Genomic DNA, 17,485 nt, shown 5'->3' on the forward strand with positions numbered 1-17,485 from the left:
AGGTATTTTTTGTGGCTGACATTTAAAAAAATAATCACACATAGTTGGTGGAAAGTTCATAGTATTACAATCTGCTGCTTCTTTATTGCTGAAATTCTACATTTTCTTTTATGTCCAGAACTTATGGCTTAAATCTCAATTTCAAACTAGAGCTCTGATGAAAAATAGTGTGACATGAAAAATGTATGAAGATATCTGTTTCACCAAGTTTCCCCGAATACAGGCAGTACTAATCTGCCAATTTTAAAACAAACAATAAACTACAGAAATGGATTTAAAGATTGAGTGCACCAGATAAACATGAAAAGGCCATTTTTATAGACTTATTGTTAACTTATATTTTACTGTTTGGAATGATGGTATAGAAAAAAATGTCAATTTGATTGATTAAAACCAATCTCAAATAGCATCTGAGAAAAGGAGAATTGCTCAAGTATGCAATACTCCCTTATCTTCATTAAAGGTAGTGTGGTGTGGATTATTCACTAGATCTTGAAACTTTCTGGCTCCATAAAACAAAGTTACCAGCAACCACATTAAAAAAGCCTCAATAAAAAAATACTAAAAACGTAATAATAAAGTAGTACTGCAATAATAAAATGCTTGCCATCACAGAAGACAGTAAGATTACTGTGGTATTCTACTCTTTTTAGTTTTGTTAGAGATAGTTACCACTTCAGGCAGATTCAGCAGCTTGAGGGGGCGGGGGGGTGGGGGGGGAAGTCCAAACCACCACAAATGAAGGCAAAAGAAACTAAGAATAAGATGCCAGGAGAAACAGTTGCCTCCTTACTGAGTTGCTGTGATTTTTCCAGTTTACCAAAGATACCTAAAGCTACCAAACTCCAGTTAATATCCTGAATGTTAGTTTGTACTTGGAACCAGTGAAGAGTAGGGACTTAACACACCTTGTACACTCCTGGCTTGCACCTACTTGTTCCAGTAGAGACTATTTTTCAATTTCTACATGAAGACCATCTATAGTCAGAAGCCCCAAGGCTTTTCAAGTAAACTCTTTTTATATTAGATAATCATCCTGGTTTAAAACAATCTAGTAGATCATTGTCTATTGTACATAAAAAAGTCTATTTTGTAAATATATAGAAATCTCACCTTGCTTTTAATTAATAAAAGACTTGAAAGACGAACATGTAAGTAATGCCATTTATTTTTCAAATACTTTGGACTAGTTTTTTCAAGAGCATCAAGAAATGAGTGAGACTATTTAAAACTTCATTTGTGTAAACCCAGTGACCTTTTGTTCTGATCAATAACTAAAAGTGTTTCGAAGGAGGATACTAGAGCAGAATTCTCCTGTCTTTGGTCACTCAAGATGGTGTCACACCCCTCTAACAACTTATTTTTCTTAGGCAATTGGAATTACATGTGAAAGGTTGTACACCAATAAAACAACTGAAATAGTAAGAGAAAACACAATATTAATCAGGAACTCCCATTTCACAGGTTTTATGCTTTCACTATATTTTAGTATCTAGATAAGCTGCATTTTTAAGTAGTCATTTCCCCTATAAAAATGAAATGAAAGACAGATCTTCTCATTAACTTTTCTCATGAAGCTGAACACAGTATTAGAATGCTTGAGAACAAGAGACTCAGGAACTTTTTTTCCCAACGGATTTTGTGACCTAGCATGACTAAAAAAAAAAATCTCTCGCACTAAATCTGTATTTTAAAGCACTCCATCATTTGTCCAATAGGAATCTGGCCCACCAAGCCTGAAATTGTTTTGAATGTCTTTGGCCCTGGAGATGCTGCCACATCTGCAACTCCAGAAAGCACTATGCAGAAATGCCACAAAAATGTTACTTATCCCCAAACTTCAATTTGCTGGACAACTCTCCTGTATGTAAACGGATCTTTCCCCCAGCTATTCTGGATGCTAAGTCTAAAACGCTCTTAACAATTTTTCCTAAGGCAATGATATTAGAATTTTCAACTTGCTGCATTTTTCAAAACAAAAAGTATCTTCAAAACTTGCCTAGCTAAGAAAATTTTTGGATTTTTTTTTCAGTTTTTGCTAATCTCAGCACTCTGCAGTCTTCTAACCAGTCCGGCACCCACCCTTCCACTATTTCATCTCTATACGTTTTACTAGGTTTCAATGGCAGTGGCTTGACTAAGACCAAGATGTATAACATATACTTCTTTAGTATTCAGAAGGTCTTTTCCCCCATCATGAAATTAGATCTGACATGTATAATGCTGTCTTTACAGTTTTCAAATATGCACTAATAGCTCAGACCACTGTAACAAGTCCTCTACGGTATGGTTATACATTTAGTGTACAACCTACTTCACAAGAATCTGCTAATTTTTTATGCACAAAGGACTGTGAATGAGTAGAGAGGAGTGGCTTTATTTTTATTATGGCCTACTGACTTAATAATAACCAGCTTCTGTAACTGCAGTCTCACCTGTTCTATTCTCATTCTAGAATGACTTGTAATGCAGTTGTTGCTGTTTAATTTGCAGAGTTCATTGCAGATAAAATTTTATAATGAATTCTGAAGCAAAAAAAGGTGTTAAACCACTTGGGTTTTGAGATTTTAAGTCAATTTTGAATGAAGTATCAAAATATGAAAAAGATATCTTACGTAACAGTTTTTGTCAAGTGTTTAAAGAAGCAGCAATTAGAAGCTTAAACTCCTGACTCCTACTCCTGGCTCTGTCACAGACATCCAAAAACTTCTTACACATCACTTTACTCACCATTGCGAGTAAGGCAATGTCTTTACCCAGATCAAAAGCACTTCAGAAATAAAGAACTACTTCAAAAAATTTAGTGTCTGTATAATATTTAGTCTGAATATTCTGCTTTTTTAGTCTAACCTTCTCTGTAAAGAACAACATTAGTTTCCAGAGATAATGTTGAAATATACTTGGGTTAGTAATAAGATAAACACAAATATTAGTCTGCATACCACAGTACTTATTCTTAATGAAGTATGCAGAGGGAAGACAGAAAAGTCTGTAAGGCTTTAAGATGACATTTTACACTGGCTATGGAGTTCAGCAACTTCTGTAACCTGTAGTCAGTGTAGCATTTTGTTAACAGTCTACAAGCAAAAGATATGGGGTGTTTTGGACCAAACCAAATCCCATTATCTCTCCACCACAAACTATACTGGAATTTCTTTTTAACTCAGTATTTTCATGTCAATTGTAATGAACAATTTGGAGTATCTTCGTAGCAAAATATGCAAACTACTATGTAATCACAACATTACAGCAAACAAGATAAATGCAAGTATGATCACCTAAACATCTAATTAGTTCTTCTACACAGTCAGACTTATGCTAAAGCTTCTAATTGCAGCCTAACATTTTAATGAAGGTTTCGGCATTGCCTAAGTAAGACTGGCAAACTATAAACAATGCTCACTCGTTTTATTTTTTCCCCTTGCTTAAAAACAATTTACCTTGGTAAAGGTACTGCATACCTGCTACAAAAGACATGCTGATTTGAAGTGTATAATAAATCTAAAAGACATTATTATAAATAGCAGTGACTAAACTCTAAGGTAATAAGAACAATCACTTATGAAAGCTCCCCTCCCCCATGAAATTTAAATTAATATTTACTAAAGCTAATGGCAGAAGTGCAGTAGTGCCCCAAGATCACCATAGACATGGTTGCAAAAGGCTCAAGAATACTAAATGTCTGGTGATAAGAGAAGTGTATGATAGATTCTTGTTGATACAACTTGTTTAGACCACAGTATAAAAGGGGAGCCAGAAACCATGTAAGCTTGCACTTCCTTGGGGAATGTGGTTTTGTGCTAATGACTTGTCATAGGTGTATGTACATTAACACCTTGTCAGAAGTGTCAGGACTATGCTTTTGGCTGAGTCATCACCACTGAACCAAGTTTGTCACTGTTCACTACGGGGTAAGATCAGCTGTTGGGAGTTTCCTGACTAGAACATTGATCCTGAGGTTTATGGGGTTACAATCTTGACAGTGTGCACAAACTTTAGCTATGACACAAGTTATCATAGAAATAATAACTTCTTTGCTTTTATTAGAAAGGTATTTGTTTTTAAAATGTGAATGCAAACATGAAACAGTTTGGTCAGAAATGAGTACAAGCGTTTTTGTTCTCTTACCTGATGTCAGTGTACGCTTACTTCACTTCCTTTTGTAAATGATTTTTACAGTATTGTATACAGATATATATGTTTAATAGTTTAAATTTATTTAAAATTATTAGGTTCCTCATTTTTTGCTAGATGTTTCTGGTTTTGAATTTCCCCCCCTTCCCTGTGAACATTTCGTCAAAGAATGCCTATCATTCTCTGAGGTCAAGTTTATCCGAGTTTGGAAGAAGTTCAGAACAGAGCATAGAAGAGAAATTTCTTTGATGAAGAGGCTGCCTATAGGAAGCTCTTCAACACAGATTAATCCAGTACTACAGGATGAAGAAACCATTAAGTCATCTATATACAGTTAGACATCTTCATGTATTGAAAAAAACCTGAATGGGCAAACTGAGCTATCAGTGCCAAGTGATCAAAGTATGGGAAAAAAAAGTTTGGAGAATCGTACCGTACAAATTCACATTGTGCATTTATCTGCCTATACACACAAGTAAGACTACACATAAACAGTTTTCATTCTCACAAACAAAAACAGTAAAATACCAGTGTTCATACATAAGCTTTCTTCCTCAGTTCTGGGCTTCTGAATGTACAATAGGGCATTTAGACATGCCTGTCTACTGCCTTAAGTCTTTGTCTTTTCATATCACTTAAATTTACATAAATTAACAAGTGATGATTAATTTTTCTTAAATTCTAGCACTAGATAGAGGTCCTGATGTTCTAGATGAAGAATATGTAAGACAATGATTCCTGCCTCAGGATCCTCACAATTCAGGTAAAGAGGAAGTAGTTTAAAAATTCTCCAGAAGGCTCTACTTGCCTAAGCATCTTGCATCTGTTTCAGTCAAATTATAAAACCCATAATAGCAATTATGGATTGCTGACACTGTCATAGTATATAATTGCTTCTAAACATCCCAAAGATGAAACAAAATGGAAACAACTCACAGTGTGAAGGAAAATTTCCTTGGTCAATTTTGAGCAGATCTGAGTAGTCTGCCCACTTTACAAGTTTGTGGCTATGCCTTTTAATAGAAAGTAACACTAGGTTTTTTTACAGAGACAAGGACTATTTTTGCCACAATAATGTACTTTCCAGACACATGCAAAGCAAGTTGATTGACACTGTATGACAAAAAAATATCCACACCTTTTGGCAGATAGGTGTGAAAGGGAAAAAACCATAAGCTGAGGTGTCTTTCTGTGAATAAGGGATGGGGGAAAAAAAAAGTAAATTCACCACTGAACTTTAAAAACAAAACCAAAAAACCTGACATTACATGGGTACCATAATTAATATCCTAGACTCTTATCTGGGACAAGTAAAACTTCTCATACATTCGATGCCTGGAGTCTTTAGTGTTAAATTTAATAGGGATTTAAAGAATAAATTATTTTTAGTTCTTTCCCTTTAATCATGAGAGCATGGAATTTTTCTTTTTTTATTCATTCATTGCTCTGGTACTCTGCTTAATCCTGCAAATCTTTATCAATGCTGAAAAGCAATTCTGTTGCAGGGTGTTTGATTTCCATAATCCCCCACAACACAGGCATTTATATTTTATGTGAACTGCTTTTGGGTCCTTTGAAATTTACAACAGATAGTCCCCCAAGCCAAACATAACTGAGATGTAAAATAACATAAAAGGAGCACTATACCGCTGGTTATCTCCCATGTGTTTTTGGCTGCATTTTTTAGAGATAATCTTCTATGACTGTTCTTGTCTGCTAACGGTCCTTGTGGTGAGGCGAGCTGAAAATCTGCTCTTCCACTCTCAGAGGTTTTCTGAGTCTGAATTGCAGGGTCTGAAACACAACCCAGAAGCTTATGAAATGCCTGTGAACACTCATATTGTGTACTTTTGTTACTTGAGGCATGGAAAAACAGCATACAGAGCATTGTCCTGGGATACAAACATCTTCCAAGCGGCACAGGAATCTTGTAGGGCAGCAGGAATATGACAATCACAAGAAATTAAAAATTTAACACTAGGTATGAAAAAGGGCAAACCACAGAAGTTATAAAAAACAGGCTTGAAGAAGTCTGCAAAATAATCAAGAACCACTGCAGTAGCCCAGTTATACACACAGCACGAGGGAAAGTGAAATACATGTATGACCTGGGGCTACTGCCAGCAGGTGGTGATCCCTGGCTCAAACACAATATGAATACCTGCAGAGAGAATGAGCATTTATTCAAGCTCATACAGGAGAATAAGCCATGATTTAATAGAAATGTCTTCAGTAATTAACAAGGTAGATAAAGAATTAGAAAAACAGAGAATTAAGTCTTACATACTAAAATCAGAATCATGCAAAAATTTTGGTGGTTTGTGAACTCTGCATATTCTTTTGCTCTTACCATTTTGACATAGATCTTTAGTTGTTTGGGGAGTATTTCTTTTGTCTCCTTGATCTAAAGAATCATTGCACGGTGAGAATGATAGCTCCAATCTCTCAACGTCTTGTACGGATTCAGTTCCCTTTCCTGAACTTTGAAGTCGCCATGATCTATTACTTTTGCTACCCCAGGCCTTTGTTACCTTCAAAGACATTATTTTCTTAGCGAAAGACAAAAACATAACAGCTTTCTAAATACTCAAAGGTAAATGCACATTTTGAATTAAGCTTATTTTTCAAATAAATGTTTCCACATATTTTTTTTTAAGTATTATCTTTTCAGGGAACTTTATGGTAGGTACAGTTCTGTGTGGTATCTTCAATCTTCATGGTCTAGTAACAGGCAGGGTTTATTTCACTGAGTGAAAGGGAAACAAGGCAAAGAAAAGGGAAAAAAAATTTAAAATTCACTATCTGGATAAAAAGACAGTGAAACTTGTGGCTATTCTAGACCTCAGAAGGAGTCCTTTCTTCTTTGGATAAAGCAATCTCATTTTACATCTTAGCTAACAATTGACTTCCTACAGAAGAGCCTACTTCCTTTGGTTGGGTCCTTTATTCACAGTGTTAAACTGGAAATTGTAGTCCCAACCAGATTCCTAAAATATGTATGTTTGCTAGCAGAGTGAGACCAGCTATTTTCTCTGGCATTGTAACTGACAGCATCACATGAGCTACTGTATGGCTGACTATCATCCACTTAGAGCATACTAAAATGCAGAGTTTCTGCTCTGCATTGTAGCTCTCATCATAAGGAAAAATATTTACACACACACACAAATTTCAATAGCCTAGAACAAAAAATTCAGAAAAATAAGAATCATAAGAAATCAGAGTAATTTCAGTAGGAAGAGACCTCTGTAGGCCTAATGCTGAGATTAGATCAGCCTGTTCCAGTTAAGTTTTGTTATCTTTGAAAGTTTTGAAATTCCACAAACTCCCTGTGACCCTGTTCCAGTACTGAACACTTTATCATTATACTCAGTCAGAGCTTCCCTGCAATTCATGCCTGCTGTCTCTTGCCCTTTCACTGCACCTCTTTGAAGAATCTGGGCCTGTCTTCTCTACAGCCCTGCACTAGTTGAAAATAGCAAATAGATTCTCTCTTCGCCTTCTCTTCTGTGGGCTGAACAAACCCATGTCATGTGCTGTAGCCACCCAAGCATTTTACTTGCCCCCACCCCCCACCCCCCAGATGTTACAGTCTCTCTCACACTGGGTGTCCACAACCAAACATAGTATTCCAGACACAGCCTCACATCATCCTTGAAAAAAACCTTTAATGTGACTCCTCTACTTGTTAATTTCCTCCTTTACAGAAGTGCCAGCAGGTTTTTTTTGTAATTTAAGTCTTCTTACCTCTCCAGATACCCTTGCACTGACTCTTCTGTTTGAAGATGGAGGTGGCCCAAGGATCTTTGATCCAAATGCAATATGTGATACATGCTGAGTTTTACTGCTGTGTATATTGCATTGTCCTCTATTAACCAAGCTACCTAAGATAAGAAAAATAATGTTTTTAAAAAATCACAGTACTTACAATGAATGAATATTAATACTTTTTTCAAATCAACTGAAATAAAAGAATTATGAATACTAAACATACATAAAAATTATGTTCCTTTATAGCAAAATCTCTAGAAATACGTAGGAACAGCAAGTGCACATTTTATAAAAGTGTGTCAACACACAAGCAAGAAACTTTTGGTATATTATATAGATAATATTTCTAATCTCCTTGCTTTAAATATTTATTTAAAAAGGGGCTATTTATAAACAAACAAACAAAAAAATTGGTTTGCATGATTTCTCTAGAACTTCAATGAAAATGTAACTTCTGATAGGAAGAAAAAACAACTCTGATTAATAAGTAACAAAATAAATAAATAATAACAGAAGAAAACTGAGGCAAGACTGTCAAGGTATCACTCACAGCTCAGAGAACTATTTACCTGTAGTTTGCTTTTTGAATTTACTGAAACTACTGTATTACCAGGGCTGAGCCCTAATATTGCAAACATACTCTATTCCTATTAGAATGTTCTACCCCTTTCATTATTTACTTTTTTACTGTTTAAAATTTAGCTATATTACCATAATTCTTTTCAAGTGCAGAAAATGCCAACCAGTTTGCAAGACAAACAAAAAGTAAACATGGTATGCAGGCAAACGTTCTGAAAAAATTTAAAAGGGAAGGGACAGTAAAATGGCTATGCATTAATTTTATCACCAGTGTTGCAGAACTGCATGTAATATCTATTTTCCTCTTTTTTAATCCTCCAATAATTGCCAGAGCTGATAAAGGGTATCTTTGCATTAATTTATAGTTAACATTTACAATGTCTGAAGATTTTTTTTCTTGCTACAACTTCAGTGTTAAACTGCTATCTCACTTCAGAGATCTGACACCTCCATAAAGCAATAAAGTAGAAACAAAACATTTTGTCAATTCTTCTAAGCATTTTTCATAGAATTATTTAATCTTATTTCAAGATCGGCTTTACTTACAGTGTCATCAAGGAACTGAAAAAAGATCACGCATTAGCCACCAAATATCATTATTTACTGTATTAATAAGCAGAAAAGAAGCCACTTTCTGCCACTGCCTTCTTCCCTTTTTACTGACATGACATTTGGTTGCTGCTAACAGTTGCCGTTTCACAAAATTAGATGACCTGTCTTGGTTTAACATCAATTTCTTTAATTTGCTGACTACCTTGGGATGTTGTTAGCTCCAATTATAAAAGCTGATTTGCATGAAAATCTCTCTTTATGAACAAATTAATTGACTGCAATTAATTACCTACATCTACACATAACAGTGTGTTGACGGCATAATGAAATAATATGTGTAATTAAAAGTGGATGATACTAAAAATAATTTGGGGTTTTGATTATCAAATAAACAAAAAGTTTAGCAGATAAAAAGAACATTTTCCAATTAAAATGTATTTCAACATACCAAAGCTTCCATTTTCAAGGCCAACTTCTGAAATTTGAAAAGCATGTCTGGAAGAACACATGCTATGTTCATAAAATGGGGTTAAAAATCAAGATTAAACCTTAAACTGAAGGCATTTCATATTCCTGCAGGTCAGGGATGTTACCATTAATTATTTTACTATATATACCTAAGGGCTATATATCCTTGCAGTCGGGATGGTAAAACCTGAGTCTTGTTTTAAATGAACATTCATTTTTCTGTTTAGATACATCATTCACACTATTGTACTCATTTAAGTCTTACAGTCCCTCATATTTTGACAATCCAGCCAAGAAATATTGATTTTTGAATACAGTCACTGAGAAACTGAATTCCAGAGTTTCCTCTGCTATTTCAAAAGCAAACTTACAATCACACTTCACAACAGAACTTTGGCTTGACTACTTGCAGGGCAATAACACTCTAAAGATATTATTTTCCCTTTAATATTACAAAAATGGTACTTGCATGTAAAAAAGGTGAATGTAATTTAAATAAGTAAATTTATGAAGGGTCTTACTTTAAGCAAAAATTTAAACCCCCTCCTATTCATTTCAGCTGCTGTAAGACAAAGACTGCCTTTACTAATGAGGTATATCAAGAGAGAGCAAAAGTTAACAACTTGAAAAAGCATTAGCATGGTAACTTAGTGCAGATAAAATCTTTGAGTTGATTTTTTCATATTCTGGTAAAAGCAGAAGAAAAGTATCTTTTAAAGTATTTTCTTAAACCTTTCATATTCTCAAAGTTGTTCTCATAGAAATACTTGTTTCAAACTTTATTTTTCTTCAGAGTTTCATGTGGTGCTACACCTTAAATACTATTGTTGGCTGTAACAGTCTGTCTTTTGTAGTATTAAACTTCACCAGTAGTTACCATTCCCTTTAATTTATCTTATTCCTTTGGTCAATACTTTGCACATGCATTTCCAAAGTATTTTAACAGAAACGGTAGAAATGATTATTCACTGAATTCAAACACTAAAGATGAGAATCCTCCAGTCTGAGAATATACTAAAACCAGTGGAATAAAAATGTATCTTCCTTACCTACAGTACCACTTCTAACATTGCCTACACAATAAAGATGTATTGGAAATGGATTCTTTATCTAATTTGCTTGTTCAGACCCACTTCTAAGCTACTTCAGACCTACTTCCTTCTTCAAAGACGTTCTACTACCCTTTTTTAGTATGATGAATCAATGACTCATAAGAGGTGGTACAGAATAAGGGGAAAATGAAAAACTAATAAGACATTGCAATTATTATATGGGCCAAATTAAAGGCTTCGTCTTCTGTCTCATATGGAAGCCAACAATAGTATAACAAAAGAGTCAAGAGGGTGCCTGTATAGAGAGATTTCACCTGTGTAAAATATGGGTTTTTTCCTACATTGATTTATTTCCTCATTGGAAATGTAGCTGATGTCTTCAAAACTCAACTACTGATTTAAAAAAACTGATTTTGTCAACCACAAAAAAACCTGTCAATAGCTGAAAATTTTATTCTATTCTTTACATAGTTAACTTAAGACCACTACTGTTTATGAATAATTTTACAACTACAGAGTTCCACTAATGAACATGATCTATGTCTCTTATTCTATTGCTGTTATTTAATGACGATCTTTCTCATTACAAAATTGTTTTAGAGATACTCATTGTTTTGAATCAAAACATTAAAGACTGTAAAGACATATACCTTAGTGACTTTTTGCTATTGACTTTACTGCAGGTAAGAAGCAACACACAGTTATAAAGCAAAATAGCAGCTTTAGCAAAAAGCAGTCAATTGTCTGACCCAAGTCTATTTAAGCAATTTCACATTCAAATCTTGGCATTTGCTTCTGCAGTTCAGTTTCTACTGATTCTTGGCTTACAAATCTTATGCAGACAGACATACCAATTTAAATATAAAACACAGGAAGTGCTATTCTACAATAATCTGTCTAACATCCAGTTTCAAAGAATGGCCAAAACCAAATGCTTCAGAAATGGCACAATGTAATTTCAGTATGGATTTATGAAATAATCTGCCTTCAACACAGTTCTTAGAGTAAGACTGGAAAAACCTAGAAGTAGAAGATTAAATTTTCCCTTCACATTTTTATGGATGCTAAATACAACATGGACATTACTCTTACCCATATAAATGGCCAACTGATTTTGGAATCATACAAATTTCTTTACTTCACCAGCTTATTATAGCAGTGGATTCCGTATTTTAATCATATTCTGTGTAACATGGTATTTTCTTTTATCAGGTTTTAATTTTCAACTGCATCATCACATCAAATGATGTATTGTTTTTGTGCCATGAGATAGGAAAAGCAGCTTTTACTGAACTTTCTTTGTATCACTAGTTACTTTATAAACTCCCTTAAGCCAATTATTAATGTTTTCAGCATATCTTCACGAGTTTTTCATTCATGCTGGTTCCCTCTGAATCACTTAATCACTTCTCTGTCTGCAAAATCTTTTCTGAGATGGTTTAACTGATAACGTATAAAGTATTTCAGATAATAATGCAAAATTGATTTATTTAAAGGTTTGATACCTTTTCTGTTTCATGTGGATTAGAACTTCCTGCTACCTAGTACCTTATTTTTTAAAAAAATGTAGCTACATATGAATCTGAGAATTCCACTGAGCTGAATCTATGGTGACGATAACCTTCCTTCCTTGAGTCATTTAATTTTGACACTTTAAAGCTTAACTGTAGTTAACATTTCTCCCCAATGTACAATCCTTTGCTTTTATCAAAGCTAGATCTTACATGGTATCATGTTACACATTTACCTAGGACAGCCGTCCCTAGCTCATAATTTTTCAACGCAGTGGCCACAAGATATAAAACCAGTAAACTGGAACTTTCTTTAGCAAAATACGTTTCCTGCACATTACCTGCTCTGCAGTGTTTTTCCTGAAAAAGTACATATGGGATTGCCCATCTTACAAGTTTAAAATGCTCTGAAGTCCCACTTTTTACTGACCTAGTATCTGTAGTATATGAAAATTCTGCTCCCATATTATTCATTTCTCTTTTGAGATTATTCATAACTCTAATAAACAATACAGAGCCTAGAACGAAAAACTTCTGAAGCCTCCTGCTGTTAGCCTTCAGTTATAACAAAAATTTAAAATTTGATCCTCGGTTTGCTTTCTGTGTCTTAGTTTTTATCCAAGTCAATAGTTGGTATCTTGGCACATGACTGCCTAGCTTTTTTAATAAATCTCTTCTATACAATGCTGTCAAAGTCTAAATTATATGTTTTATTATCTTCTAGCTTACAGAAACATTAAGATAAGTCCAAGACACCAGTGAGATAAGACTTCCTTTCTCAAAGTATAAGCTGAGGAGACTATGCATGGTCATATTGTTAGAACAGTTTCATTAATGTAAACATACTTTAAGAAGTGTAACAACTGAACAGCCACACTTCAGTGTACATTCAGAAGACATACCTTAAATATTGTTATTATAAATTCCACACTTACATTAGAATTGTTTAGGCTACACATAGATCTCTGAAACTCTGGAACAGATGTGTCTATGTCCTCATGATATTACAGCTATGCAAGAGTTGTCATGTTTTATTTTAAGACACTGGAACTCTTAACATGCACTTTCAGAATAAAAAAAAATATTCCATTATTTGTATGCATACTGTATAGATCGTATCCATAGTATTTTAATACAACAGAATACCTGTTTCTTGCACTGTTACTGGGTATCTCCTGCATTTTATTTCTGGCTTGTGAATTTTAGTGAGGTTCAGCAGTTGTGTAACCTGTGGCACATCTGTATTTAGCTGGCAGGATCGAGGAATAACATCTGTGGGCTCATACGGCATAAATGGAACAACACACATATCTAGAATAAAAAAAACCATGGGCTTGACTTCACTCAGATGATACAATGGAATTAAATTCGACTCACATTATTTGTTAGATTACATATACATAACAATTTAATACATTACAGTAATTTGTTGCAATTGTTCACTTTTAAGACAATAAGCATGTAAATTTAAAAATAATATTGTGTATTTTTTTAGGCAAAAGTATTTGAATACATTTAAACTAAGAAATATGCACCAATGGCTGGAAGAGCCATCGTAAATCAACAACTTTGATTTGGCAAGTAAACAAGCAAAACAGACTCACAAAATACTTTTTGTTAATTTTTATTACAACTCAGCTTTAATTCTAATACTGATATACTGATTTTCAGACAAGATGAGCATCTGAAAGTGGTATTGATATCAGTGGGACTGAAGTAGCTAATAGAGAAGTCCCATATATGCAAATAAAGAATTTGACAAGCTTTAATTCCAAACTTTGGACACGATTACAATTTCATGATAAACTAAAAAGCTGTCAACCTATCTATTCTTGTGACACCAGGCACTAGTAGATTGTGATCTGATTGTCTCTGCTTTCCCTTTGATAATAAATACGGACTGAGTTTATGGAAGTTATTCTCTATGAAGAAAGGCATCGACAGTCAGAACCATTACTGATGTTCTGATGCAAATTCATTCCAAATTTTCTAAGACTTGAACATAGAAAGCTAATGAATATTAGCCTCTTTTACAAGGATAACAAGAGGAAAACGTAACCCCAAAACCAAACACAAATAATAGCTCAATTACTGACATCCTAATAGAAAGATTCAAGTGTGCCATGTTATATTTCAGTAGTGGACATATTTTTTCAACCATTTTTTTTCACCAAGCTGGTACATTACTTACTGCTGTAAAACAATACTTAGTGATAAAAAAACCCCATACGTAACCTCAGGATTACTATGGAAACCAGAAGCTAGGTATGTATCAAGCTTGTATGTCTCAATAACATGGGGCAGAGAAGACAAATTCTTTCCTCTTCTATCTCAATGATCTCCCACAGAAATAATTTCTTAGTATATGTGGTTTCTCCTTTCCACTTGTTATCATTCTAAGAATGCAAAACATACTGTTTACAAGCTACTAAGAAAGAACAACACACACATTGCATCTTGAAATCACTACTTTGACCACCAAAGAGGTTTAAGCAAAGAACTGGAACCTCATGACGAGTTGCAATGTCACTGAATTCAGTGGAGCTCAACTAACTGGTCCTATCATCCAAGAGGAAAAAAGCTTTATCAAATCATGATTGTTAACTGAAAGTTAATTAATAATAACAAAAAACTACTATTGTTTTTCTGTAATTGGCTATGAAGTATAGAGTTATTTTAATACAGCCAAACCTTGAGCTGTAACGTAATTTTAAGACTTGCCTAGATAAGGAAATTCATAAGCATACAGAAAATACTAATGCCCACCAGCTGTGTAATAATCATAGAACTGATAACCCAGTAATTAAAAGTGCAATATTTTACCATGCATACAGTTTATTAAAGCTGTCTGCTCATTATGTTAACTACATTTTGGAACTCATTTAGAACATTTATGCACATTTCAAAAACTGTTTAGAATGGAAGAGAGAAAACAATGCACTAACGGAATTAAATTAAAGCCAGTGAGGCCTCTAACTGCAGTTTCTGCTGAGAATCTACCAGATTATCTCTGTAGTCTTTTTTTGAATTAATTTTTTTTCCCAACCTCAGCAACAAAAAAAAAGGAGTAATCACAATGATCACATACTCTCCCTTATTGGTTTAGGCTTTCCAAATAGCATTTTATTACACTTACAATATTGCTAACTATCCCTCCTTTAGAAACCAGAACCCCTTTTTCAGGTGTGTTCTTTAAAAGCCACAAAATGAAAAACTGAATGGAATTGAAGTTGAATTATACCTAGGGTTCCTCTAAAATAAGACAGTGCCAGCTGTGCTTTTCAATTCCTCCCATATTACTGCAAATATCAGCAGGCAATGAAGTTCTCTCCCTTGGAAAATAATGATTCAGGATTATGATGCTAGTTTGGAGACTAGTAAACCTTTGACCAATATCCTGCTTTATTACAAATATAATCTCTTATTTTTCAGCTCACCACCAATGTTACTTTCCCAATGAACAAGGACACATTAGGATAAATGGACTAATGGACTAAAGATCATAGAGAGGCGTTTATGATAGCTTCATAGCTCTGTTTCATATAATACTGCTTTGTTACAGTTTTGGATTATTTAAAGAAGAAATCCATCAGCTGCTAATGTCCAAAATTAAGAAAACAAACAGCAAATGCTACTAAGTTTAAGTATTTCTCTTTCCTTTCAGACACTGTCGTCTTGGCCAAAACCTGATTTCTATCAGCATAAGATATCCTCACTAAAACGAGCTCTCTGCTTGATAAATCCTGCCAGAATTTCTTCAGTGAAATACTTCTAAGGAAGTCAATGTTTAAAACAGAGGAGTACACATATATTTGTCACCTGAAGTCCACCACTAGCAGATTCAATATGCTGTGCTACCAGTTTAATTTTCATGAAATCATGTAATCTTTCAAATTGCCAATCTGATGATTAAGAAGCTTTTGATTTTATAATATGAACAGTTATGATTAAGACTACATAGTAATTATAACACACCATCTTCCTCAGCTGTATCTTGAGGCTTGGATTTTAAAGTGAAGATCTTTCTCAGTTTACAGTTAGCTGAAATAATAATTCCATCCAAAGATTGGAAGACAGCTCCTCTGAATATTTCACTGGTGAATGCTACCAAGTCAATACACAAATTGCACCACTAGAAAAGAGAAACAATACTCTTTAATAAAACCCAAACACTAATCATTGCAGAAGACTATTAGTGTACATTTCTCTATAAATGAAGTTTCTGTGGAGTGTTACAATTCTCACAGGCTGTGATTCACAATGGATAACATTTTGATATTAAAAAAGATATTGCTGTATTTCCACTTACAACAATTATTTATACAAACAAATCAGTACATATGACCTAGTGACTGCAAGGTCAAGTCAGCTTTGTTATCTAGCATATCCACAATGTATTTTGCAGGTAACTTGTGAGAAAGCATATTTGTTGAAGGTTTTCTGGGGGGAAAAAAAAATTGTTATTCAACATTACTTCATAAGGTAAAGTTACTGCAGCTTAAGTGCTCCAAAGGCTATAGCTGGAGATACTTTGATGATTTCTTTCTAAGATTCATAAGAAAAGGACCTCTCCAAATGTTGCACCCCTTCCACACTGAAATCTATCAGGCAAATTTCTAGTATGGACAAGATCCTAGTGTATCATAACATCTTAAAACTACTTCTTGTTTATAATAAATGTTATCCATTCCTGATAAGACATTTCCAAAAGACAAGTGAGATCATGACAACTGCCTAGGTTGCTAAAGATCCTACTTAAATACATGTTTTAATTCTGATTAGATGATTATTCCATGTTTCAGGAAACACTGTTAGAACACTAACAACATCAATGTGCTACACTCTCCTGCACTATTCCAGTAGCTCTTTAATTTCTCTCAGTTTCAAGTTTTTTCCACTTTTTATAACACAGAAATGAGCAGTTACAGGTATCTATTTTGCATGTGAACCATATTATGATTCCATTATTCTCCTAGAAAAAAAGAAGTTTCAAATAAAACAAGTAATACCACAAGCAGAACAACTAACAAAATATGTTTTGTTTTGGCTTTATGTCTTCCATTTAGGGTCTCTGATGTTTAAAAACACATATGCTTGGAATTCTGGTGTTCCTAACAATTCTTCTCCTCATCGATTCTGATATCTAGTGAGGGATGAGCTGATGCTAACACATCTTCTATAACCGGGAAATAAACAGAGATGGCCTTGACGAGAAATGCAACCATTTTCATTAAGTTTGCAGAACTGTAATATATTTGATGTGATTACTCACATGTAAAATACAGTTGACCAATGGGTTGAAGTTTTATTAGGGAGAAGACTACTAAGACATAATGATTGTACATGCCTCATTTCCTTATACAGTCAAGGTAAAAGTATTGGTTTCTAAATCCAAATAGTAAACATTTTTTGAGGGAA

The 17,485-nt window shown here is 34.1% G+C and overlaps 1 protein-coding gene across 2 annotated transcripts in view; it reads right to left on the reverse strand.

Moving 5' to 3' along the window:
* The window catches only part of CFAP20DC (CFAP20 domain containing), an 84,810-nt gene that overhangs the window by 41,312 nt on the left and 26,013 nt on the right, over positions 1 to 17,485 (reverse strand). For both annotated transcript variants that reach the window (XM_049826698.1, XM_049826697.1), the window contains exons 6-10: positions 16,043 to 16,199; positions 13,214 to 13,378; positions 7,882 to 8,018; positions 6,485 to 6,665; positions 5,782 to 5,928 (exon numbers count right to left, since the gene is read on the reverse strand). In XM_049826698.1, the coding sequence (XP_049682655.1) occupies positions 5,782 to 5,928; positions 6,485 to 6,665; positions 7,882 to 8,018; positions 13,214 to 13,378; positions 16,043 to 16,199 (787 nt within the window). The remainder of the gene's footprint in view (positions 1 to 5,781; positions 5,929 to 6,484; positions 6,666 to 7,881; positions 8,019 to 13,213; positions 13,379 to 16,042; positions 16,200 to 17,485) is intronic.

Source organism: Accipiter gentilis, chromosome 23 (assembly GCF_929443795.1).
Source record: "Accipiter gentilis chromosome 23, bAccGen1.1, whole genome shotgun sequence".
Lineage (NCBI taxonomy): Eukaryota > Metazoa > Chordata > Aves > Accipitriformes > Accipitridae > Astur > Astur gentilis.